The sequence below is a fragment of the Vigna unguiculata genome, chromosome 10, assembly GCF_037176805.1.
Source record: "Vigna unguiculata cultivar grain cowpea cultivar isolate G323 ecotype 2 chromosome 10, ASM3717680v1, whole genome shotgun sequence".
NCBI lineage: Eukaryota > Viridiplantae > Streptophyta > Magnoliopsida > Fabales > Fabaceae > Vigna > Vigna unguiculata.
In genome coordinates, this window is record NC_140801.1 from 15,579,584 (window position 1) to 15,605,427 (window position 25,844).

At 32.6% G+C, this 25,844-nt stretch overlaps 1 protein-coding gene across 1 annotated transcript; it reads right to left on the minus strand.

The window, feature by feature from the left end:
• Positions 1-14,301: 14,301 nt before the first annotated feature.
• On the minus strand, positions 14,302-17,933 carry LOC114167412 (Phototropic-responsive NPH3 family protein). The gene is made up of 4 exons (XM_028052498.2): positions 17,681-17,933; positions 16,431-16,497; positions 15,154-16,320; positions 14,302-14,990 (listed from the first exon to the last, which is right to left on the minus strand). Exons 1-4 carry the CDS (start codon positions 17,743-17,745, stop codon positions 14,457-14,459), a joined length of 1,833 nt encoding a protein of 610 aa, XP_027908299.1. The 5' UTR covers positions 17,746-17,933; the 3' UTR covers positions 14,302-14,456.
• Positions 17,934-25,844: the final 7,911 nt, after the last annotated feature.

Below are 25,844 nucleotides of genomic sequence, written 5' to 3' on the forward strand. Positions count from 1 at the left end.
AAACCTTGACTCATAAGAAACAAGGTGTAGAAACCTTGGCAAGGTGTCAAAACCTTGACTCACATAGAAACAAGGTGTGGGAACCTTGGCAAGGTTGGAAACCTTGACTGACACAAAAGAACCATGATGATTAAAATTATGCATATTACTATTTTTTCATTTTTGTTTTAGAAAGAAAGATTCGACAACCACTCATATGAATGAAGATGGTTTCGATTCGCAAGAGTGACAAGAATTTTTTCATTTCATGAAAAAGAACTATGATGCATGTACGTGATGCATGATGATTAAGACATGTTATGAATTTTTCTTTTTGAGCATTTAGATTATTTATGTATGCATGAATATGCTAATATGATATATGCATGAATATGTGGGCATGTATGTGACTTTTTTCTTTTTGAACCAAATACTATATAGAACCTAATTTTTCTAGCACATGTTTGGATATTTTTTGTTTGACAATTGATGTCATGTGTATGAATGCATGCAGATGCTAACACCTTGTATGAATTTTCTTTTTATGAATGCATGAGTATGTTGATGCTTATTATGACCTTTTTTTAACATTTACATTATATATGCATAAAAATGCTGCCACATGTGCTATGTATGATTTTTTTTTTAACATTGATTATGATGTGCGATAATGATGTTATGTTTATTTCGAGCATGCATGGTGAATGATAATGTTTGCATGACTTGTGGATTTTCTTTTTGAACACTAACAATATTAGTTTATGATGCCATGTTATGATGTTTTTTTTTTACATGAACAAAATTTGAAACTTTGATGCATGAATTAATGAATGCATGATGCAAATTCCTTTGTTTGTTAATTTTTTCTTTTCACAAAAATGAATGATGTATGTATGACTAGATATGAATCTATGCATGAAGCATACCTTGTGTATTTTTCACCTTTTACATTGTATCAAACTTATTTCAATTGATCCCCAATTTGTTGTTATTTTTAGATTTATGGAATCCTTGTGTTTTGATTTTTTTCCTTTGAACAATATTCCTTGGTCTGATTAGTTTATTGAGAAACTATTTTTTTTTTGTATCATTGATTTTTGAACACTATTTGAGTGACATACATGAAATTGCCAAAGGTCCTAGAAGGGATTAGATGAGGTAATTGACTAAAGAGTTGCCCCAATTTGATAGTTAAGAGTTAACTTCAAGACATGGGGTGTGTTTGGACTTATCCCAATTATTGATAAAAAAAGTGAAAAATGTGTTTGAGCTTGCCCTAGTTGTTGATATCATGAGAATGTTGAAAATAATTGGAGACTTCATACTAGTTGCCCCAATGTAAGCATGACAATCAAAGCCAATAATTGTCCAAATTCAAGATATCTGACCATAATGTATGAACAACAAGTAAAATGTCTCCCCAATTTATTTCAAGATGAGAATAATGAGTAATGGAAGGAGAAAGGTAGATCAAAGTTTAGGCTCAAAGCAGAAAATATGATAGGAAACAAATGAATAATGAGAGAATGAAAGGGCATGACCTTGATTTAACTTGACTACTCGTGCTAATTTTGATCTCTATGGAAACATGTCAACCAAAAATAAACTGCCCTAGTGTTTGAAAGCAAATCTTTGAACACTTTTGCAATCTTTTTTTTTTTTTGACAAACCTCTTAAAATGACAAAATATTTTCCTCTAAATTAAAGTTTTGGAAAAACAACAACCAATCATTGATTTGTGTGGACTTTATTAGGCTTGTATTGTGACCAAGGCTAATGGATAATGAAGGATCAAAGTAAATGGTATAAAGGTTATTTAAAACAAGGGTCTTTATCTAAGGTTGCACCTAAAATTCATTTGACTACCTTTGTTCACCACTTTTTTCACTTTCCAACTTTTGTTTCTCTTTTTTCTTTTTTTGCATAACCCATTTTTTTTGTCTTTCCAAACTTTTTAATTTTTTATTGGTGAATTACAAGTCAAATGAAGTAGATGCAAACATCATGTTAACTTTAGTGGAAAGGTGAACCTTGTTCAGGGTAATTAAAAAGAAATTTTAATTTTTTTATAGGCTCAAAATGGGTAACAAAGAAATATAATTTTTTCTTGATAAAGAAACATGGCCACACACCATTTCAACTCATGATTGTTTTAATTTCGAAAGCTTTAATCCAAAAGGAAAAAAAACAATCACATTATAGGTTGCCCCTACTTTGCCCTTACTTTTTTTTTTGTATTATTTTCTATTTTTTTGTTGTCTTACTTTTTGCCTAGACTACCCTTTTGGGTTTTCAGTCTAGCAGACTTTTCTTCATTTTTTCCTTTTTTTTTGTGTTCAAAGACTTACTTCAATTTTAATTCATTTTAAGGCACATGCCCCTTTATGATGATCCTCCATGAAATACAAAGAAAAGGTTTATTGGAGAAAGGTGATGGGAAATGGAATGAGAAAGGAAGTGAATTTGAGCAATTCCATGTACACATATTATAGCAATGTTTTAAAAGCATGCCATTTTTCATTAAAAAAAAAAAATTCAACTAACTGATTTGACCAAAGAATAATTTATTTTCTCCCCTTCTTCTTTTTTCCACCTTTCGCAAGATTCCATGAATTTATTAACAAAAAAATGGGAAACAATTAATTTTGAATTTATTATAGTGAAACTTTTTTTCAAGATATGTTGATGCATGTTATGTGTTATGCAAAATGACATGAAAATGCAAAATACTACAAATTTGGAAGCTACCTATATACAAATTTGGAAGCTACCTATATACATGCAAAATACTACAAATTTGGACCTCCACTCCTTACGGCTAACTCAGGCCCGGGTATAGGACCCCAATATTAAAATGAATGCACTAGCCTACCATGTGTAGTGTGTGAAGGGAGCAACCTAAGACTACCCAAACCCACACATGCAAAATAACCAGAAAATTCCCAAACAGATATAGCAATTGTCTTCTACCCTAAGGTTCAACAATTTCAACAATATAATCATATAACAACATCAAAGCAAGTAAAGATGACATCAAGACAAACAAAGATAGACAAATATATATGAAATATAAAAAAAAGACAAGGGAAAAACAAATATATATTAAAACAACATACCTTTTGCACACTTAACTAATAGGATTGACTCTCAAACATATCCCCAGTAGAGTCTCCATCTGTCGCAACCGAGATCACGGCGGGACGGCGAAAATAATCTTAAGTAGTACAGAGGAGTCGCCACCATAGTTTATTATGGAAAACTATAGAAAAACCTTAAAAAAGAATGGTCTTCAAAACCAAATTTGGATTCGGGAGTCAGTTACGTGTGGGGAAGGTATTAGCACCCCCACAACGTCCGTCTTAAGACAATTCCTTCTTTAATTAAGTGTTCAAGATAAAATTCGATGTTTAAAATATTTCTTATTCCCCAAAAAAAATCAAACAAAATAAAAACACTTACAAAAATATTAAAGATTAAAACAAAATTATTTTTTTATATTTTTGGGCCTGACGAGGATTGTACCTCGCTCCTACGTATTTCCATTTGGAAAATCAGGGATAACGTAGTTCTTTATACAAATATTTATTGTTTGATATTATTATTTTATTTTTTTAATTTTCTAGATTTTTATGTGTATGTGTATTTCATTAATATCAAGAGAACCCGAGATTCTACATGATAAAAGGTTTAGTTACCAAGCAAATCCGAGATTTGACATGATATTAAAAATAATTTTATAATTTTATATTTTTATATTTTTATTGTTACTAATTTCCTTTTAAGAACAAAAAGAGTCTACGAAGAAGTGTTTTGATTACCAAGCAAGTCCGAGACTTGACATGGTATGCAATACTTATATCAAAGAAAAAAATATAATTTTTTATTATTTTATTATTTTTTTGTTTAGAGAGAATTAAAGCCTACGAAAGAAACCTTTTTATTTATCAAGATAAAAATAAAGGAAAAGACAAAGGTTGAGCACATCAACGACAAACCCAAAATCATTTAACATGAGAACCCCGAACACATTTAATCACACAACAATTCAAACAATCATACATTTGATGTTATAAGAGAATCATGAAAAGCATTAAGAGCAAAGACAATTTACCTCTTAAGATGACCCCCTATTGTGTGTGTGCTTTGTGATAAAAAGGAGAGGGGTTTTTCCATCTTTTTTTTTGTCTGCATTAAAGAAATTTTGTGCTTATATAGGCCTCTTGGGTACCACTGAGATCCTAGTATTTAATTATAATAAAATATATGGGGAAAAAATTGGTCTTGTTATATTGTTTCATAATATCCACGGTATTGATTATAATTATTAACGAAATATTTCCCGTAATTACTAAAATCATATTTTCTATCACATAAAGATCGTGATCAAATCATAACATATTATTCATATAATTGATTCTAATTATTACCAGAAATACTTTCTTCTAAATATTAAAATCGTACCATTCTCTAAAAGTATTATTATCAGGAATATTTGCCTCTAATTAAAATAATACCTTCCCAGACTGACAACGCACATAAGTGTAAATGCACGATATTTATTCAAATTATTATATAAAAAATATTGCTCTTAATATTATACGCTTCTCTAAAAACAGAAATTATGAAACGTCCTTTTTTGACATGTCATGCGAAGAGTGTAAATAGCAAACAGAGGGGGTAAAAATATGTAAAACATGTGGGCTCATGAAAAGAGTGTGATAATTAACAATAAATTAGATTCTCCTGCTCTTGGGTTTTTTTTTCTTTCTTCCCACGGTAAAATTAAAGTTTAAAAACCTACCATCAATCAAAACATATTTTTTTATTTTATTTTATTACTTATTATTATTATTACATTATATATTATTATTATTATTATTATTATTATTTTTAACCAAACAAGCACATTTACCCGGACGAAATTGGGTGTTGACAGTTAGCAAGAGGCGACTTCTTTCAAGATTCAAGGAAAAGTTAATTAGTTTCGAAGCACTCAAGAGTAAGAAACAAAAATCAAGAAAAACTAATTTGAAAACTAGACTATTTTTAAATGAAATGTTGAATATGAAAAACTAAAATAATTTCAATGAAATGACAAACAATAAAATTAAAGAAAATTTAAAAGTAAAAACACAAAAATAATCTAAGTGATTTGGTCTAGAATTTGAGTACAAAAAATAAAAGATGTTGAACCAAGAACTATAAAAATGTAGCATTGTATCTTTAATGTGGAATTAAAAGAGTTTCATATTTAAATATGCTCACTATACAATTCAAGATATGCAGTAAACTAAAATAGCAATAAAATTCATCAAGGAGTTGTAATATGGTGTGAATTGTTTTAGTTTCTCCTCTTTTATTTATACATGTCCTGACCAATGTGAATTTTTTTTATATTTCACTTTCTATTTTTAGTTTTGGAGGTCACAACCTTTTCTTTTCACAATTCTATTCCACGAGCAACTTAAAAATTAGATTCAAATTTAAACTCCAAAATCCACTACCAATAGGTGTAACATGTAAGACCCGGAAAAAATTAATTAATTAAATAATTAATTAATTAATAAATGCGGGTAAAAGGCGCCTTTATGACATTAATTGTTGTTTAATGTGACGTGGAAAAGTACTAGCTCATGTGGTTGAGAGTACTTTGATTGTGTGTTGTTGTTTTATGATTTATTTTAATAATATGTAAGAGTGTGGAATGTAAGCTTATGTTGATTGTGTATATCACCAAATGGGAATTGGCATAGTGGTAGTGCTTTGGCTTTGTGAGTGGAAGGTCACGGGTTCAATTCTTGGTAGACAGAACTTAACCTTTATTTTTATTAAATTTGGTTTAGAGTGAATGTGGAAAGGTAGAGAACTTAGCAGAATGGGGGCAGCCAACTTTGTGTGTTGTTGCCTTACGGGTACACTAAACTGGTATGAAATTGGATGCAAATTCCCTGGGCGAGTAAGGTAACGCTGTGATTCTTGCTCAAAAAAGCCTTATTTTCTTTTTAGTAAAGTCAAGCTTTGGCGAAGGTTTGTGGGTTTTGAGCAAACCAGGATCTCGCCCAGGCGAGATGGCCTCGCCTAAGCGAGACGTCATGATCATGTGTGATGCTTTGATTGTTGTTTTAAGCTCGCCCAAGCGAGGTGATCTAGCCTAAGCGGAGCAGAGGGCTTAGCTTGGGTGAGAGGTCCTGGCTTGAGCGAGATTATGTGAATTTCTCATGTTGTATGACCTTGTGTGTGCGCATTGACTACCTTCTTAGGTATAGGAAGTATATGCATGTGTTGTGGTGTGTGGGCTTGAAGGACTAAGTCCATTAGGGGTTTGGGATGTGCTCGGTGGTTGGACACATGATGGGCATGGAACTGGTTGAGTTCCCGTCGGCTACTAATGGGAGATGAGTCCTTAGTATGGTGATTGCATGTGTCAGGCGCACGATGGGCAAGGAACTGTGATGTTTCCGTCGGCTACTATCGGGCGAGGAGTCCATAGTATGGTGATTGCGTGCGTGCCAGGGTCCAAGTTATAAGACTTGGATGTTTATACTACACGCGAGGAGTCTGTAGGGTAGGACTATGAGCGGGATAGGCTCATAGGGTTGGACCACGAATGAGTTAGTTTCGTGGGAGCACAGGGAAGTCTCAAGACTTAGTTCATGCATATGACTCATGAAGGACTATGAGGTCATGGTTTGGGTGATTTGGAAATTTTAAAGTTAGTTATGTTATTTTGGGTTGGGAAACATATTTATATCATGTTTTGTTTATATATATGTTGTGCATAGCTCACCCTTTCTGTGTGTGTGTGGCGATGATCAGATAACTTGTTATCCGGGAGTAGATGATGTGACAGGTGGGCCAGGAGACACTTAGACGCGGAGCGAGGGCTAGCAGGGGGAAAATTTTGTATATGTATATAGATGTTTACATTTTTAGCTTTGAGAAAATTATGTAATCCCTTTGGGAGTCTTTGACTTTTAATTCGGTTTTATGAATTATGGACTCCTGGATTTATGGATTTTAATTTTTAAAGTTTACTATTTCCCGTGTTTTAGGAAATAGTTTATATTAAATATAGCACATGTTGGATTTCAAATTTTTATTTATTTAATATCAGTAATATTCCTTAAGGATGTTACATAACATGTTCTAACCCTTATAAACTTCAATGGATTAATGATGATGAGAACATGGTAGTTAATCAACAAGTGAATGTTAAGTTTTTCAAAGGGAATTATGAGGATAGTGTGTTATCTGATATAGTACCTATGGAAGCTTGTCACATCTTGTTGGGAAGGCCTTGACGTTTTGAAAGAGAAACTATACACCATGGCCATACCAATGAGTTAACTTTCACCCACAAAGAGATAAAATTTGTACTTCATCCTCTCAAACCTTTTCAAGTGGAAAAGGACCAAGTATAAATGAGAAAGAAGAGAGAGAAAGAAAGAGCTGACACTTGCACAAACCAAAGTGAGATCAATTGTTTTAAGTGCCAATGTAGTACACACAAGTCCAATGAGTGCCCTAACCAAAGAGTACTCATGTTAAGGGCTAAAGGCTTTTGTGAAGATTATTTTCATCTTCTTCTAGTAGAATGGGAAGACAAGACCAAATAAGACATTGTGTTGAAAAAGAAAGACACTCTAGAAGCAAATGGATTCAACACAAGGCAAACAAGAGCTTGAAGAGCATGCTCCCAAACTCCAAAGCCTTGATCTTTCATTTGGTCAAAGGTGTATAATCCTTGGGAGTTACATGCTTTTAATGATTATTCTAATGACACTTACTTTTTCTCTTATTTTTTGAAAAAGGGTCTTTGACCCCAATAGGAAAAAAACCAAATATCTCCGAGAGAAGGAAGGATAGGCACTTGACAATTTGAAGAGGGAGGGTATGATGGCATATCCCTAGCTTGACCAAGCACACTCAAGAAGAGTTGGAGTCATTTGTGAAAGGTGGCCCCAAGCTCCTATCATGATGGGCCATCAGTGAGTCCTTATTATTTTAGGTTTATTTTGGGCCTTGTATTATGGGTCTAGTAGTATAAAGTTTTCCTTTTGGGCCTTATATCATGGGCTAAGTAGTCTAGGTTTTCTTTTGGGCCTCGTATTTGGGCCTAAGGTTGTAGTGTAGGGTGCATTTGTATTCCATTAGTCTTGCATTTGATTTCCATTTTAGGAGATGCTCTCTACTATAAATGAGAGTCTCCACACCTTGTAAAGGGTACTCTTGAATTTTAGTGTAAAGTTACAAGTTGAGATCACTCCATGACCTTGCCTTTTGAGAGTCAAAAGCTAGAGAATTCACCTAGAATTCTCCTCTAGCCTTCCTCCTCTAAGTTGGCCTAACCTCTTAGATATCTTTCTCCACTCAATTTCGCTACCACCAATCACCATCAAAACCTTGCTTCCGCATACATTTAGCCATGGAGCTTCGTTCAACCACCAAATGCATCAATGGAGCTTCATCACTCAACATTAGAAAGATAAAGAAGGAGAAAATTTTTTTCTTATTCCTACCCGACGATATTGGTTGTCACTTACCATACACCAAAACCTACTAAAAGTTTTCCATTTTGAAACCGCTACCTTATCAAGTTTTCAGAACAAGAAAATCATTTTAATTCTCATTGAATTGTTTAATTAACTCTTCACATACCTTGATTATCCATCTTAATTAAATTTATTTTCATTAGTTTCAGTATTGAAGATTTAGATTATTAATTACTTGTTGATTTAAAATTAAAGTCCGAAGAGATTGGTCTAATGGCAACAAAAGTTATTTTTGCAACAAAAATTATTTGGAGATTTTTTTTTCTTAAATTGTTTTAGATTCACTAGTTATAATAAATATGTAGGTATGTCTTAAGGTTTGAACTCTTAAACTATTCTTTTATATTATCTCAATTAGTGTTATTATATCGGATAACGAAAAATATTGGCGACCTAAAAAACCATTATAATGTTATAACAGAAACCATGACGAGTTATAATGGAAATATTGCGGTAAAAAAATATAATACCACCACATATAATTTTAATGAAAAAGTAATGATATTATGTCTAAAAATTCAATTAATAATAACATCATATCAAAACACCACAAATTTAAAGTTCAAAACATAAAATAACAATAAATCATAAACTATATGTATTAAGTTTCTTTCTAATCATCATATTCTTCCTCAATTCCAACATAATTGTCTTCAATGTCATTATCTAATGGGGCATATCCCTCCTCCTCTTCCCCTTTTGAGAGACTCTTGTCAAAGTTAAGTAATCTTTCAAACTTAGAATTAGAGCTATCAAGCAATTCATTTTGAACTTGAATTTGAGTCTTCTCTTTATCGTTCTTGGGTTGTGTTGGAGTTGGAGTTGCACCTAAACCTTTCTTAGAAGCATGGGAAGATCCAATAACAATACCACCACTTGATTGTTTCTTTCTTTTATTATTTGCTTGTCTCATTATATAACATATTGGTTCTCCAATACTTGAAGCTTTATAAACAATTGCTTAATTAATAGTGGGATCATCATAAAAAACCAAATCACTACCCCCATCTTCATTATCATTATCATCATCAACTTCTCCCACTAACCACTCATTACATTCACCAATGTCATTCAATAAAATAGGGTCTATTTCATCCCTAATATCATATCTTTGAGAAAGTTGTTGATTATACTTTATGTAAACCAAATCATGCAACCTCTTATGGTCTAGCCTATTCCTTTTATTTGAATGAATATGCATTATGAATAAGTTATATATGAATTAATTTATTTCTACACTTTACAAGATAATAATGAAATGAGTCATGTATTTCACTTGCTCAAAAACACTTCAATTTCGCTCACATCCCGATGATAACACGTCAAACTTAAAATCTTGATTGTTAGCTTTTGTAAGTTGGGAAGTTGCATGCCCATAATTCTTCCACCATTGAGCTACACAATCAAAGAAAGTTACTTAGAATTTAACCATTATATCTTACCGCAATTTACAAAGTGTTTAAGTGTCTCACTTGGGGTTGTGGTCTTCCTTGATTCTTTGGAAAAATCATCACCAAAGAGTCCATTTGCACTCTTATAAAGAGGCAACTTAGTTCAAATTTTTTGTTACACATCTTTACTTGGCACCAAGCTCCTAATGCAGTCATATAATCGATTTATAACTTCCAAATCATATTCCATGTCTGGTTTGGAATAAAAGAACTCAGGTTCATAAAGTGACCAACATGATGCAAGGGGCGATGAAGTTGACATGTCCATCTATTCTCAATGATTTTAAATACATCAGTGTATTTACTTTAATCGTTGTTGAATGACTTCATTATTGTTTCCTTGCCTTTCTCCATTGCTTCATTTATATAACCCATAGCTGCTTTTCTTTTCCCATCCGCTAGACGAAGCACATGAACAAGAGGAGGCATGACTTTGAGAGTAAATACTGCTTGATTCCAAAATGACAGCATAAGAACAATTTTTGTAGCCTCCCTCCCTTTGGCTTCCTTAGATAGCTTATTATTGCTTCATTCATCAAAAGTGAACATCTTTCTCAAATTTCCCTTCTCTTGATGCAACCTTTGTAATAATAAATAAGAGGTAGCAAACCTTATAACGACATGTCTTACTAATTCCCTTTTGTTTGTAAATTTTCTTAACAAACTCAAGGTACTAGAATGGCTATAGATAAAGCCAACAAAACTAACTCCTCTTTGAGTTGTCTTCTTTATCAAAGGAAGCTCTCAAATGTCTTCAAGCATCAAATCTATACAATGAGCAGCACAAGGAGTCCAATAGAGATGGGTATTTTTTTTTTCTAACAACTTACCAACCAACACATAATTGATCCCATTATTTGTTATAACTTGAACAACATTTTCTTCTCCAATCTCTTCCACAAGGGAATCAAGCCTCTCAAATAGTTTTTCTCCTCTCTTCTCAAAGTTTGAACCATCAATGGACTTGACAAACATTGTCCCCTCAAGGGAGCTCACCCAAAAGTTGCTTTTGGTCAATCCGTGCATTTGACATAATAGAACAACCATGTTTGTTCCATTGCAATTTATGATCTTGCAACAATTTCTTAGTGTACTCAACTTCCTTGTTGAGAAGTGGAACTCTAATTTCATGATAAACTAGAGCGGGTAAATTAGGTCCATTAGCACCTATGGTATCAATCATATATTGATAACTTTTCAACCGCACAAGGTTGAATGACAAGCCTGCTTGGTACCAAAATCGAGCAATATACTGATGAATGAGGCCTTTAATATTTTGTCACATGCCTCTTTAATGTTAGCTTACCTTAGTTTTTTCTATTCTCTCTTCGCTATTGCAACAACTGGATTTCTACAAAACATATCTATTAGTCTGATAACGTTGTCGTTGACGCATTCAAATTAATACTACTTATCTATAACAACTTCAGTATTGTTAAGAAAGTAGTCAACAAAATAGAAAGGGTAAAGTAACCCAAAGTCGTCTTCCAACGAACACGGAATTGATTTTTAACAAGTTAGTTCTTATAAAATCTATACAAAACGGTTAGTCAAATAAAATAATAAAAATATGAGGGATAAAGATAAAAAGATAAAATAAGATATAAACAATAGTAAAGAAAATAGATTGATTCCATTGCTTTTTCAAAATAGATTCATCATCAGTTATCTAAAGATTATTGCTCAATTAACTATTGTTATAGATTTACAAATTAATCAATGTAAAGTCTCAATTAATTTGTTGGCGTTCTCACTTTTAACCAAAGTACAGTCTCAATTAAAAGTGAGAACTTTTAGATTATCCACAGTAAATTCAACCAAAGTACAGTCTCAATCAAATTTACTATGCCTAATCATGTCTATTCTTTTATCTCCTTACCAAATAAAAAGCTTAATTAATCAAAGTAAAGTCTCAACTAATTGTAGTTAGAGTAAATACCTTTAACCAAAGTAAAGTCTCAATTATTGGTAAAAACTCATTTAATCATATGAAAGTTTCTAAATAAAATCAATGTAAAGTCTCAATTCAATTTAAAAACCCTTGAACTCATATGATCAACATGCATATAGATTTTAAATCATTACTTTTTACGTGATTCAAAGATAAAAGACATAGATGAATTAAAACCTCAACAATAATAAAAAGAACAAAGAAATTAATTCATTCTAACCTCAAAATCCATAATGAAATTACAATGGAATCAACCCAAGAAGTTTAGCAATCCATGGAATACAAAAGAAGAATAGAGAGAAGAAAAGAAATTAGGCCCCCCTAAGGGTTCCTAAATTCCGAAGTGCCGAGCTTATTCTTCTCTACTCCCCCCTTGGTCTCTTTATATAGAAATTGAACTGCGCTTTTTTTGTTGCTAAAATCTCTCAAATATCTTTTAAAATAAAGATAAATATAAATATTTAAAAATATTTGGAGAGATATAGACTATTTGACAAATATAGTTGGTTGATAATATCAATATCTAATATAATTAAATAAATTAATTACTTAAAGATATATGATAAATTATCACCAATTAATATTTGTATTAATTTTCCAAATCAACCCTTTGTAATCTCCTCAAATTATCTTCTAAATAATCCAGTATCTTCAAGATATATTTGTTTGTTGTGGATCTAAAAAGATTCCAGAAGATCTTGTCATATTTAAAAAGATTTGGTAGTTAATATCTTTTAATATTTTATGATATAATTAAATAAGATAATTATTTAAAAATATCAAATAAAATATCTAAAGATATATTTTTCCCAAATTATCTTCTATCATAAAGATAAAGAAAACCGCAAGGTCCAATTGTTTTTGTTCCTCTCTTCTTGGTTTAGCCAAACTTCTTCACTTTTTCAAGCTTTTTTGGCCGTCTTCATGCAATGCTTGGCTTGAATTTTTGTGCTTTTGATAATTTCTTATTCTTGGATTTATCTTTAAGGTGTCACGAAACTTTAATCAATTTATTTCCACACCTCCATGAGCTCAACTTAGCTGCAGCTGCAGTAACACACCTCAAAATATCCAAAGAACATTTATGCAACTAAAAAGCTATTTTTAACATGTTTTTGTATCTCATGCTCAATAAACCCAATTATAGGAAATCCCAATTAAATCAATCTTTAAACACACAAATTCAATTAAATACCCAAAATTAAACACTGAATGAGGGCAAAAATATGCACTCATCATAGTCCTTTTCTTCCATCGCTATTTCTCCCTTTATCGTTACTAGCCATGAAAATTTCAACATCATCTTCACTCTCATGGTTATCATTGGCTGTAATATATCCAAGATATATGGAGGAGCTGTTTGCTTTTTTTTTTTTGTATAATTTCCAAAGTTCTTCTCTCACATTTTTCGGAGTCTTATTGCAAGTAGCAACATTGCCCTTCTTGGCCATGAGATGTTCTTTTACTCTAGTAACTCCTCATTTCATAACTTTCCAACAATAATTCCAAATAGTTGTATTTAGGTGACTGAAGTTAGGATAAAAGAGTAAAATAAGAAGAGAAGAGATCTTTTCAACGTTTGGGTAAATAAATGTTTAGTGGGTCAAGCCCAATTTTTAAATAAATCAGAACATAAATGATGCAACTAGATTTTGAATGTTATCTTCTTTCTCCCGCACACATTGTCGTTGCTTGCTCCTATTTCTTCTTTTCTCATCCATTCAAGATGTTGGTTTTTTTATTCAGTCTGATTTTTTCATCACGGCTGCTCCGCCACCACTACCCACTATGCCTAAAGCAACTACCATGGGCCACTACGGAAAACACGATTCGCCTCCGCCTTGTTATGACATATGACTAGAAAACCGCTACCGATTTCCATCATGCCAATATTCAATAGCACTGATATCAATAAGTTGATTAAAAGTCTATAGTTAACTTTACCATATATAGCATGACAAAAGCTACATCAATATATATATATATATATATATATATATATATATATATATATATATATATATATATATATATATATGAATGAAAGCATTGTATATTTAATGAGTCTCTTCTTTTAATCTAGTTTTTTTTCTTCTAACCTGAAAATCCGCTTACATATACTTCAATGAACGTTGATGTGAACACTTTATACATATATAATAGCTATTATTATTTTAATACCAACAAATTTGTATTCATACATTACATTTATTTTTAAAATTTTTAATTTCTTTCCTTTATAAATACAAAAAATAATTTTTTTAATGATCATAATATTCTGTGAACTGGTGCGATTGATGTAAAAAAATATTTTCCTATATAATATATAATATCTAGTCACATAACAAAGCTAGTGGCGCAATCCCCGTAAAAGTGAACCTGCAAGCAAGAGTAACTTCTGGTTGTACTGACATAAAGGTGACAAAAAAGGAAGAAAAGTAAACAAAAAGTGGTGAATATGTGCCCATGAGCATAACTTACAATTGCCGCATGCGTAAGAAAATAATAGCTACACAGTTTTGCCTACTCTGTGCTAGCACAGGTTCTCTCAATCACCTTTGAATCTGTTCTATGAGAATTCCTGGATGGAGAAGTTGATCCTCTAGAAGAACTATGCCCAAAAAGACTGAGCTTACCAATTTTTTTGGAGAAAGAACTCATAAATTTACGCGATCCAGACTTGGCCATGTCCCTCTTCATGCAAGCATGCTCCCTCTCCAGATCGTTTAGTCTCATTCTTAGACGTGCCAATTCAAGTTTAAGCTCACGGTTTTCGCGTCTCAGTGATGCATAGTTGTCTCGTGGAGACATTGCTGCACTTAGTGCACCACTGCTTATGCGCCATGACTGGTGTATTGGCTTGGGATCATCTTCCCCGTAGGAGCAGGACAAAGAATTTCTGAGTCTTAGCTGTTCAAAATATAGAACTTGCACTATTGATTGTAGAGGAAGACGCTCATTTTGCGCAGCGTGTGCTCCAGCTTCTTGAGAAAGCTTTTGAAAGTCAATCAATCTGCATAGTTTTTTCTTGTCCAAATCTGATAAACCTTGGTGTGCCTGAAATTCACAAGGTATCATCAGCTTACAACAGAAACGTCATTTTTACAAGTTATATATATAATCAAATAAAGGTTAGTATTGAAGGACAACAAAATTCCCCTTGATGCCTTGGAAAAATGTTTTTGTACACATATAATGAAGCAAGAACAATAAAACATACTTTCAAGTAAATATCAATTGCCCGATATAAACCATCATGAACTGTGCGGGCATGTGCAGGCAAGGTTTCTGCAATGACCAAAAACTTGGAAAGTTTCAGGTTTGCATCGGGGGCTATTTCAGCGAGATAGTTGTCCACTAGTTTTGACACTTTGACTAATGCAGTTTGAGAGGGTGAACGAGGGCTGTCAGATTCAAAAACAGATGCATCTTCTGGATCATCTTCACTATCATCCTGCTGAAAGAAATTTACCAAAATTCTATGAACTGTGTCAACATCAAACAAGGTATCACCTGCATGCCTGAAAGATGGAATCAAGATATCATCAAGGGTGGCTACATCTAGCTGTGATCCAATCCTTCTTTCCAAGTCAAGTCTAGAAGCAATTGTACAATCAAGCATCACTGCACTTCGCAGAAGCCCGAAAAGGAAATTGATTGGAACAGCAAGTTTCTCCACAGGCAAAAGGCTAACAATGGTCTCAACCACAAGCTTTTCATGCAAAGTGGAATTTGAATCAATCTTAGTCTGGCTAGATGGATTCCACAAGCTGGATTTCTTTGTCAGTTCTTTCTGTGCATAATTCACAAGGGAAGCACCAATACTCTCTGGCCGAACCCCACGGCATTTCATGGCCGTTATGACTCTTTGATACATATCAATTCTCAGAACAGAAAGATCTTCTATCCACCAGTCACCATCGCTTTTGGCTTGCCTACTCATGTGTAACCTTCCTGAACTGCTATACTCTAATCTTGAGAAACTAGACGCTATTTGTTCTGCACATGCTTTTGATGCAATTGCATCAATGCAGCGGCTAACTACTTTTAGCTCATCAGCAAGAGGAAGCAGGCTCTCACATTGTTGCAAGACTTCAACACACATTTCAAGATTCTTGCAAACTATACTCTCAAGGTATTCCTCAGCACGCGAGCCAAGGTTGTCTTTTGAAAAGTCTTCAGTCATTTCAAGGTAATCAGAGACACAGCATAGCTGAGCAACATTTGTGGATGTAATCTCAAAGTTAATGCCATAACAAAATTTTGCTGCCAACTCAAAGCATTCAGCACCTCCTGGTAGATTAAGAAGCTCAAATCTTGAGATATCATCACCCCTGTGTTCTGCAACTATCCTCCTTATTCTTCCACTTCTGGAGACAAGAGGAAACTTCATGCAGAAGTAATAAAAATTAGAACAATCATGGAGGAAATTCTGCATATTTCTTGTCATATCATATTGAAATTCCTCACAAGAAAAGTATATGAGAAGGTACTAACCTTGTGCAATGAAAATGATCCGCCATTCACTTCTATTGTTATATCACTTGGAACATCGCGAAAAATCCTGCAGAAGGTCATTGCGTGAATCATTCAACACATAAAATTGATAATTCCTTTTTGTTGACTTTGTATCATAGCAACTCATGCACCACATTCACTCATCATAATGATTTCAAAAAGCAAGGAAGATAATTGATCCTTACTTTGCTTGGAAGGATATAAACACTCGAGCATTAAGAATACAAAAATAATGGAATAATTCAGATTTGAAAATTACTTCGAATTTAGATACATATAAACAAACTCTTATTCGAATTGTTTTCTTTAAACTACAGGAAGCTGAAGAAAGAATAAGCAAAAATGATACTGGGTTTATCAAAACCGACTTTGTCAACAATCATTCCAGAACAAACAATGTAACAGTTTTAAGGTGACGTCATATATTTTTTTCCAGTAAATTGCATTAACTCCAGAGGACCGACCCAAAAGATGAGAAGAAATATCATATTTTAAAATGAGAGAGTCCCATGAACATGTTTGCTCAATTAAGAATTCAGCATTCCCCGACAAAATTTGGTTGGTTAAATTCAACAATCTCTGTTTATATGATCCTTGTAAAGAACCCCGTCTTACAAAAAAATCTTAGAAAAGAAGGCGATCGTCCAAATGTCTGTAATTCAGGAATAATAAGTAAAGCGGAAAATGTAAAAAATCAACTTCAATTACTAGGTATAGAATAATAACAATTGCTAAAGACAAAATTATTCTAGCCAAAACAAAATCAATTCAAGCAGAAAGCAGTTTTTAGGAAAATAATTCAGATCATCCAAGTAACCAAGAAGTCATTCACATAGAACATAATCTGCTGAACATGAGATACATTACATCATCTCGTAAACAACATTGGAATAGATCGATCATTTTTTTTTTCAGCAGCAAGTTCAGAAGAACCATAGAAAAATCAAGTTCGGTTGCAGCAGTCTCTACCAGAATCCAAGTTAATAAACACAATTACAAGAAGACATGACAAGACATAGACCACTTGTTCAACAGATCACCTGCTGATAATACAAGAAAAGCTTTTCACAGGAAATAAACTACTGAGTGCACATGATAATAACAAGAATGACAGAACATGGATAATCAGAAACTCTCCCTTCAAGCAAAAACTTATCTAGGAGGAAAACAAAAGGCAAGCATGGAAAATTAAGAGCATAGAAAGGACTCTGAGAAAGCATGAAACGAACCATTCACTGTATCTTTGCCTTGTACCCTTGACCAAGGATAGCTGCTGCTTGTCAGTACGATCCATAGGCAGTGAGAAAAAACAAGATAGTAAAACAGAACCGAATGTGAAAGGAAAGATAAAAGTATAGTAGCAGTGAGTTTAAGGTAGTAAGCAGCGAAGTGTGGAAAGAGACAGAGACCCAGTTGGAGATGTTGCTGTTGGGGGAATTCTTTGGCCATTTTCGTTGAACAGGTGGTGCTCATTGCATAGATTGCAATTGTCCAAAGTAATGGGCCTGTGATGTGGGTCACAGCTTGCTTTACGTAACTCATTTCTCTTTACTCCTTTTATATAATAAATTAACAAAATCAAAACATACATATAGTGTACACAACGATCCAATGAATTTAAAATAGACATGTTTCATCAGGTATAGTGTGCATAATACACTATATATACATCGATGTTTTAAATTTTAAATCGAACGAACCTTCTACACCTTACATTAACAATGTCTAGAGTTCACTACATTTATTACTTTAATCATGGTATAACATTTCAGTTAAATCAATTAAATCATCCCCACAAAACAAATAATTGAGACAACTATTTACCATTTTATTCACTATTGATATGACCCCAATTAGTTACAAAATTTTCAAGTTAGGTGGAAGAGAAAGTCAGTGATTGTGTGTGAGTGAGACACAAGGATTTTTTATTTGTTCGGTGCTTTTATATTTTTCTTGGCTTCTTTAAGGGGTTAAAGACGCGCGAAAAGGTAATAGAGGCGATAGTAGGTGTTCCTTTAAGAAAGATGTTTTTAGAGAAAAGTAAAAAGTGTTGCTCAGAGGAACAAAAATGAAAGTGGGAACAAAAGTTGTTAAACAGGTTTTGACAATTTTGTCCTGTCACTCTTTTTGTCCCCTTTACTCCAAATTTCATCATTTCTTTCTCTGAACAAATTATGTTTGTCACCAGCAGGGTTTGAATATTTCTTCACTTCAATCTTATGGCATGTAACTAAATAATGCACATTGCTTTTGCGCAGATTTTATGGACTCTTTTGATAATGGTGAGTTTTATTCAAAACTTTGTCTTATTTTCTTTTTCAATGCATACTATAATATTTATGATTTACGTCAATATAATATCTTGTCTCCAGTTCATACAAGTTTTCCCCCTTAAAGACAACGTTGACAAACGGTTTTCGTGGAACCTTCACTCGTATCAAATGTTTATTTATGTGTTAGTTTCTTTTATTTTATTGATTTATTCGGTAAATTGGTAAAATATAGTCTTTATTTCTTTAAATTAAATATTAATATGTACTTATGTAAAATTAAAAATAATAATTTGCAACACTAAACTTAATATTCTGTCATTATATATATATATATATATATATATATATGTTGTAAGAAATGTTATTTTTTATTTGGATTTTGATTTTGTAAATATCAATGCTAGAGAGTAAATTCAATATCTCTCTTAAATTTGACTAATGCTAATACTCTATATACAAAGCTCTCTCGACTTTCTCAACTAATTGTTTTCATCTATATGATTCCAATAGTTAGCAGAGTCAAGATGATCTCAAGATTGCTTCTGTCATACATACATGACACTAAACATATAAACATGGTAGTTTTCCCTCCTTAAGAGAAACTACTTTCTCATTCATTCATCTCATACAACATTTTAGCACAATTATGCAAGCACATTCTTAAACTTAAACATAAATAAATTTGCATTTTAGAAAAAAATTCACTTACTAAAACATATTCGTCAACGAACAGATCCACTCACTCAACAAGTCATCGGGAAGGTTCTCGTCTAGCAAATTGATGTCTCGCTCAACAAATCAACCATTGGAACAAAAGGCAGAAAAATCCGCCCAACAAGAGCAAGCTCTGCTCAGTGACTAAGTTTCTCACTAACTCTCTATCAAACTCAAGTTTGACTTTCGCTCTGTGAGACTTTGCTCGTCCAACAAGAAGACTTTCCCTGAATATGTGTCAAACTCGATTTTAGCCATCGCTTAGCAAGGAACAGGCTCGCCCAACTGGTATGCAAACCACATGCATATGATTCTACATTTCAATATGACATTTTATGGATTCTAATGAGCATCATACATTTTGATTTAAACGACTCAATGCGAAATAGCATATACCATTCAATAGAGATTACAAAGTGTCATTCAATAGGTCATAACCAATTCATTAATCAAAATCATATTTCACTTATCATAAAATTCAAGACCAAAACAAAACCCCAATTTCAAAACCTGAAGTTCTCATGACTAATCAATTTGAAACACAGCATCACAATCCAAATTCACAGCATACGAACACTAAACTGAAAATTTTGAATCAAAAGGCAAAAGTTGAGTCTAGCTTCCCTCACCTGTTGTAGAGAACTTCTCTTGGTCTCACAATGTCTCTAATACTCTATATCTCAAGGAAGCTCTAAAACACAAAGAGAGAACTCAAAATAAGGATCTAGACAAGCAAAATCAACAATCTCACATGCATGTGTATCACTTCTTGACTCAAGAAAAAAAGTAGAGGGAACTTTCTCTAAAGAAATTGATCGGTTATAAATGTTGATCTTGATTTCAGGATCATTATAATATGCTCGGATCTTGAAATAGATGGAAGATGATGCCAGAATCTTAGAGAGAGTGTAGAAGAGCTCTAGAGAAAGGTTTCTAAAGAGATAAAGGTTTTTAGTAATGATTTTGTTTATAATAGATTGTTATATATTTACATAACTTTCATTTAATATTAAAATATAAAACTAATTATTTTATAAAATTCTTCTCTACTACTAACCATTTTCTAGGGTCTTACATACATCCTAACAACAAAAATTTTCATCCTCACAAATTTTACTCACTAGAAAACAGATGAGGATAGGCTTTCTTCATTTCCTCCTCTATTTCCAAAGTGGAATCCCCAATCCTAGCATCCCACATCACCTTTACTAACCTTATCATTTTCCCCTAAGTTGTTTTGTTTGTTGATCCAACACTTGTATAGGTTCGACTTCTAAGATAAATCCTCTTTAACATAATATCATCTAATTATCAAATATGGACCAGGTTAGGAACATATTTACTAAGTTGGGACATATAAAAACATTAGGGTTAAATATGTTATAAATGGTGCAAATAACTTAAATACTATCATAAAACACGTTTGAAATATCAAATAAATTTAACAAAATTTGGTTAAAAAACTTAAATCCACACATTTTTAAAGTTGGGGAACAAGATTTGACCAAAGTTTCAAAGAACGGCTAATTTCAATTTTTACTGAAAGTTGAGGAAAATCATATTTAACCTAAAACATTATTGATATTTGCCAGTTAAGGAGGAAAAGCAATTTGATAAGTTATTGAATCATGCTCAAACTACTCCCTAGCACATTTGTAATGTTTGCAAGAATCTAGAAGTGAATCTAGAGTCTCTATAAAAGACAATAATGGAAGGCACTCCATTCAATCTCCCAATTTTGTTGACATAAAGTTGTGCTAACTTTGCCATTGACATCCTCTAATTGATAAGCAGGAAATGAGCACTTTTGGTTAAGTGGTCCAATAGCACCTAAATGGCATTATGCCCTCTCCCAGATTGTGGCAAATGGGTAACAAAATCCATGGATATGTTATCCCATTTTCATTTTGGTATCTCCAACTACTGCAACATGCCTATAGGATGTTCATGTTCTACTTTAACTTTCTAGCAGGTTAAACATGAAGCCACAAACTGCACAACATCTATTTCCATTCCTAACCACCAAAAAGACCTATTAAGATATTTATGCATCTTAGTCATGCCAGGATACAAACTAAGATGACTTTTATGACCCTTCTCCAGTATCATTCTTTTCATATGTTCATCTTTAGGCACACACACACCTGGCCTCTAAATCTCAATATCTTATCCAAACCAATCTCAAAATATTTGGCCTGATCTGTTCCCACCAATTCCATTGTACGGTCGAATTAGAATCTACTCGTATCTAGGTAAGAAAATCAATAGCTATAGTTAACTCACTATAACTAATGAGATTATTACCAAGCTACACATTTAAATTCATATCTCTAAATCTTTCCACCAACTTTGACTCTTTTATCATAAAGGATGAAATTTTAATTGTCTTTCTGCTCAACACATTTTCCATAACATTTGCATTCCCAAGGTGATATTGTAGTTAAAGGTCATAATCCTTCACAAACTCCATCTATTTTCATTGCCTCGTATTCAACTCTTTTTGATCATAAAGGTATCTTAGACTTTTGTGGTCATTGAATACCTTAAATTGTGCCCCAAAGAGATAATGTCTCCAAACCTTTAAAGTGAACACTATTGATTCCAACTCTAGGTCATGAGGATGATAAAATTTCTCATAAACCTTAAGTTGTCTTGAAGCATAAGCCACTATTTTATTTTCCTACATAAGAACACAACTCAGTCCCTATAGAAAAGCATCACATTAAACCTCAAAAGGTTTACCTGTGTCAAGAATGATTAATATTGGGGCACTGCTTAACCTCCTCTTCAACTCTTTAAAGCTCTACTTACACTTGTTTGTCCATACAAAAAGTTGGTCCTTGCGAGTTAACCGTGTTAAAGGCACCACAATCTTTGAAAAACCCTCTATAAACCTTCTATTAATAACATGTTAACCCCACAAAGCTTTTAATCTTAGTCATTATACTCAGTTGTTCTCATTTTAACACCACCCCACTTTATTAGGATCTACTACTATTACTTAGGCTATACAACATGCCCCAAAAAGTTCACTTCTTCCATCCAAAATTCGCACTTTGATAGGTTGACATACAATTTTTTTTCTTTTAAAAATTTCCAATACTTTTCTTAAGGATTCTTCATGTTCTTCAAAGATCTTGGAATAAATAAGGATTGCATCTATAAATACGACAACAAACTTATCTCAGAAGGGCCTAAATATCTTATTCATGTATAATCCACCTTAAGTGGCTTGATTGCACCTTTCCCACCTCCCTTTTATAGTCTTTCAGATTTTCTTCCATTTTGATTCATGTTCTTGTTCATTTTATGCCTTTTTTTTTCATGTTCTTGTTCTAGCTCTTTCATTTTCATTTTCATTTTAATTGAACTTTATCCTTCTATTCAATCCTTGAAAGTGAACCTTCACATCTAGATAACCATTTGGTTATCTTAATGTCTAGTGGGGATCTTCCTTGGATTTTCTTCACCATAAACTCCATAATTCTTAAGATTAAAATGGGTCCTCATCACCTCGACTCTAATGCCAAATTCAAGGAAGACATGCCTACCTTTGATGAACCGATGGTCAATCTTCAACTAGGTCGCCTTTCGACTTACTATATAAAAGACAACAATACAATTAATCGTCTCCTACGACACGAGATAGAGAGGTTATCCACAAACAACGTTAATCCTTTTCCATGGTGTTCCACTAATATGTCATATATTGATCCAGAGTTTCTATGCCATAAATTTGCCATTCTCCATCATGCCAAGTCGGTAGCCTAAAGAAAATACAAGTTCAGAGAGGAAAGACATGCATCAGTTGACCAAGAAGTTCGGAAGCTCTTAGAAATCGACTTCATTAGAGAGACAATGTACAACACGTGGCTAAAAAGTTTGGTTATAGTAAATAAATCAAATGACAAATGACAAATGACAAATGTGCACCAACTACGCTAACCTAAATAAAGCATGCCTTAAAGACATTTATCCCTTGTCGAGCATATATCAACTTGTGAATAACATGGCATGCTTTGAATTACTCGACTTTTTGAACGCATATTTAGGGTAAAAAAAGATGAACCCACTAGATGAAGATAAAACAAGGCTCATGAACAAAGGGGCTAATTTATGCTATAAGGTTTTGGGCCTAAAAAAAATGTTATCATTGTATACTAGTGTTTAATGGATAAGGTGTTTTCAGAACTCATGGAAAACAATATGAAAGTTTATGTCGATGATATGATGTAAAGTTGAACACAAAAGTAGATCATCCTTCCCACCTAGAAATGGTCTTCAATAAGTGAGTATGAACAATGTGTATCAACCTAGAGAAATGTTTTTTGGGGGTAAACAGAGAAAAGTTTCTCGACTCCTGACAACTCTGCGAGACATCAAGGAAAACCCCGACAAATATGTGAGATCATCCTTACGATGAGGAGGAGTCTCAAAAACTTGAAAGAAGTCTAAAACACCTTAACGAAAAGCTTGCAGCTCGCCTTGCGAAAAAGGCCAAGCCTTGCTTAAAGTTATTGCGAGACGATGTTGCAACAAATAAAAAGAGATATTTCGTCCTTGTCCATTCTTGTTAGTCCTCGACCACATTCTACACTCATAAATGTACTTAGCAATTTCACACTCAACAATAAGCTTGATACTCATACACGACGCAGGAAGAATGCAATGTATTTCAAGAAACTCTTTCACTATAAAATCAACAACTTGATTCTTAAAATCTTCATACTCCCACCGGAGAAGCACCTCCATCCAAATCCGGTAAAAATAGTATGAGACTTTTTGAGAGTAGTTCAGAGGAAGTGAGGACAAGACAGTGATATATATATATACACCGTGTAGTACAACATGTAATTTACTTACACTTCTACCTCTCTAGTGTTTGGAACTCCTTTGGGTTGTTTTGAAACAAAGTACTAACTAAAGGAAATCGACATTTAACATCTTATCCGTGCCTTTTTTTCTGTACTTCACGTATACCGTTCAAGACCATGAACATGACTGTGCTATTAAAATAAAATAATACTATATTTATTATGTGTGTTATATCTTTCATGTGCATGTTCTGAGTTCTAATAATTGTCGGTCACTAGTAACCATGATCATGAACCGATACCACAATAGACATCCTTGATTACCGTTTCCATGGGCAATAATGTGTTAGCTTACATCTTCAGTGTTACCGAATCTTTGGAATAATGTGTATTTATTTGACAGATTTCCTTTCTTCTAATTTGGCAACATATAAGCTTTGTTGTTAAAAAGTTATTTGAAATTAGTATGTTAGTATGTTAGATTCATATTCTTGATTTTATTCTGTATGTTTCTAAAATTTGCAATAACAATAAAAAAATTTAGAATAAAAGTTATATTAGAATTAAAATTCTTAAAAAATAAATACTTTTACATTTGTAAACTTTTATTGTTATCTAAAATTATTCTTAAACGGTTGATAATTTCTTAACAAAATTTTCTATTTTATCTATGAAAGAAATAAAATATTAGAAAAATTACTTAAAAATAAAGTTTTTGAAAATATGTAATTAATACATTTTTTGTCTAAATTAATTTTAAAACATCTTTCTTTAGAAATATTTTTTATATAAAGATAAAAATATGTTAATTATCATTTAGATTTAAAAATTAAAATTGAGATATAAAAAATATTAGATTCTATCACATTTTATTCTACCTAGAATACATTATTTTATAAGCTACTTAATATATTACATATATCTCTCGGATTTTCAAAATCTCTAAAATTAAAAAAAAAATACACATTTTGCGTCATGCGTTATGAACGAATAATGTAAGGGAACCCATGTTTTCTATCATGGAAGAAAACTCATGTTTGAAACCTTGAAAAAAACAAATTGGTATTAAATATATTATTTAGAGTTCTGTTTTTCTAAGAAAAGAAATAGTTGTTTTATATTTTAATTTTCATATTTCTTTCTTGACAACTCTAGGACTAACTTAACTGTACATGTTATGTACATTTGAATTTGAAGAGATTCCAGAACAAAATTTATCGTAAAACATTTTCTAAAGTAAAATTGAAGGATCGTCTGGTTCCAGCACCAGAGAGCTAAAACAAGGAAAAGCAAGAAAAGGTGAAGACGGAGGAAAAATATTTAAATTTAGATTGCTTCAGATTTAGAAAAGAGGAAGTCGCGAATATAAGAAAAGGTGGTTCGTTTTTGCGCTTCTGCAAATGATTTCCCTTTCCACGTTAAAGAAAGGAACAGATAAAGGTGAAGAAAAGAGAAAGAACACTCAAAATTTTGGATAGAGATGGGCATGGAAACTTTCATAATATTAAAATTTATGATTGCCCACCACCTATATTGTGGGACACTAGTAGAGTTAATGAAGTAGGGTCTCAAATGTTCCTACATCACATAAT

Bases quoted from the DNA above. Each gene is read 5' to 3' on its own strand.
- LOC114167412 (XM_028052498.2), bottom strand. From the start codon at position 17,745: ATGGATCGTACTGACAAGCAGCAGCTATCCTTGGTCAAGGGTACAAGG. The intron at 16,498-17,680 runs GTTCGTTTCATG...GACCTTCTGCAG, and splicing joins AGGCAAAGATACAGTGAATG to GATTTTTCGCGATGTTCCAA. The intron at 14,991-15,153 runs GTATGTTTTATT...TGTGAATTTCAG, and splicing joins CAATTGATATTTACTTGAAA to GCACACCAAGGTTTATCAGA.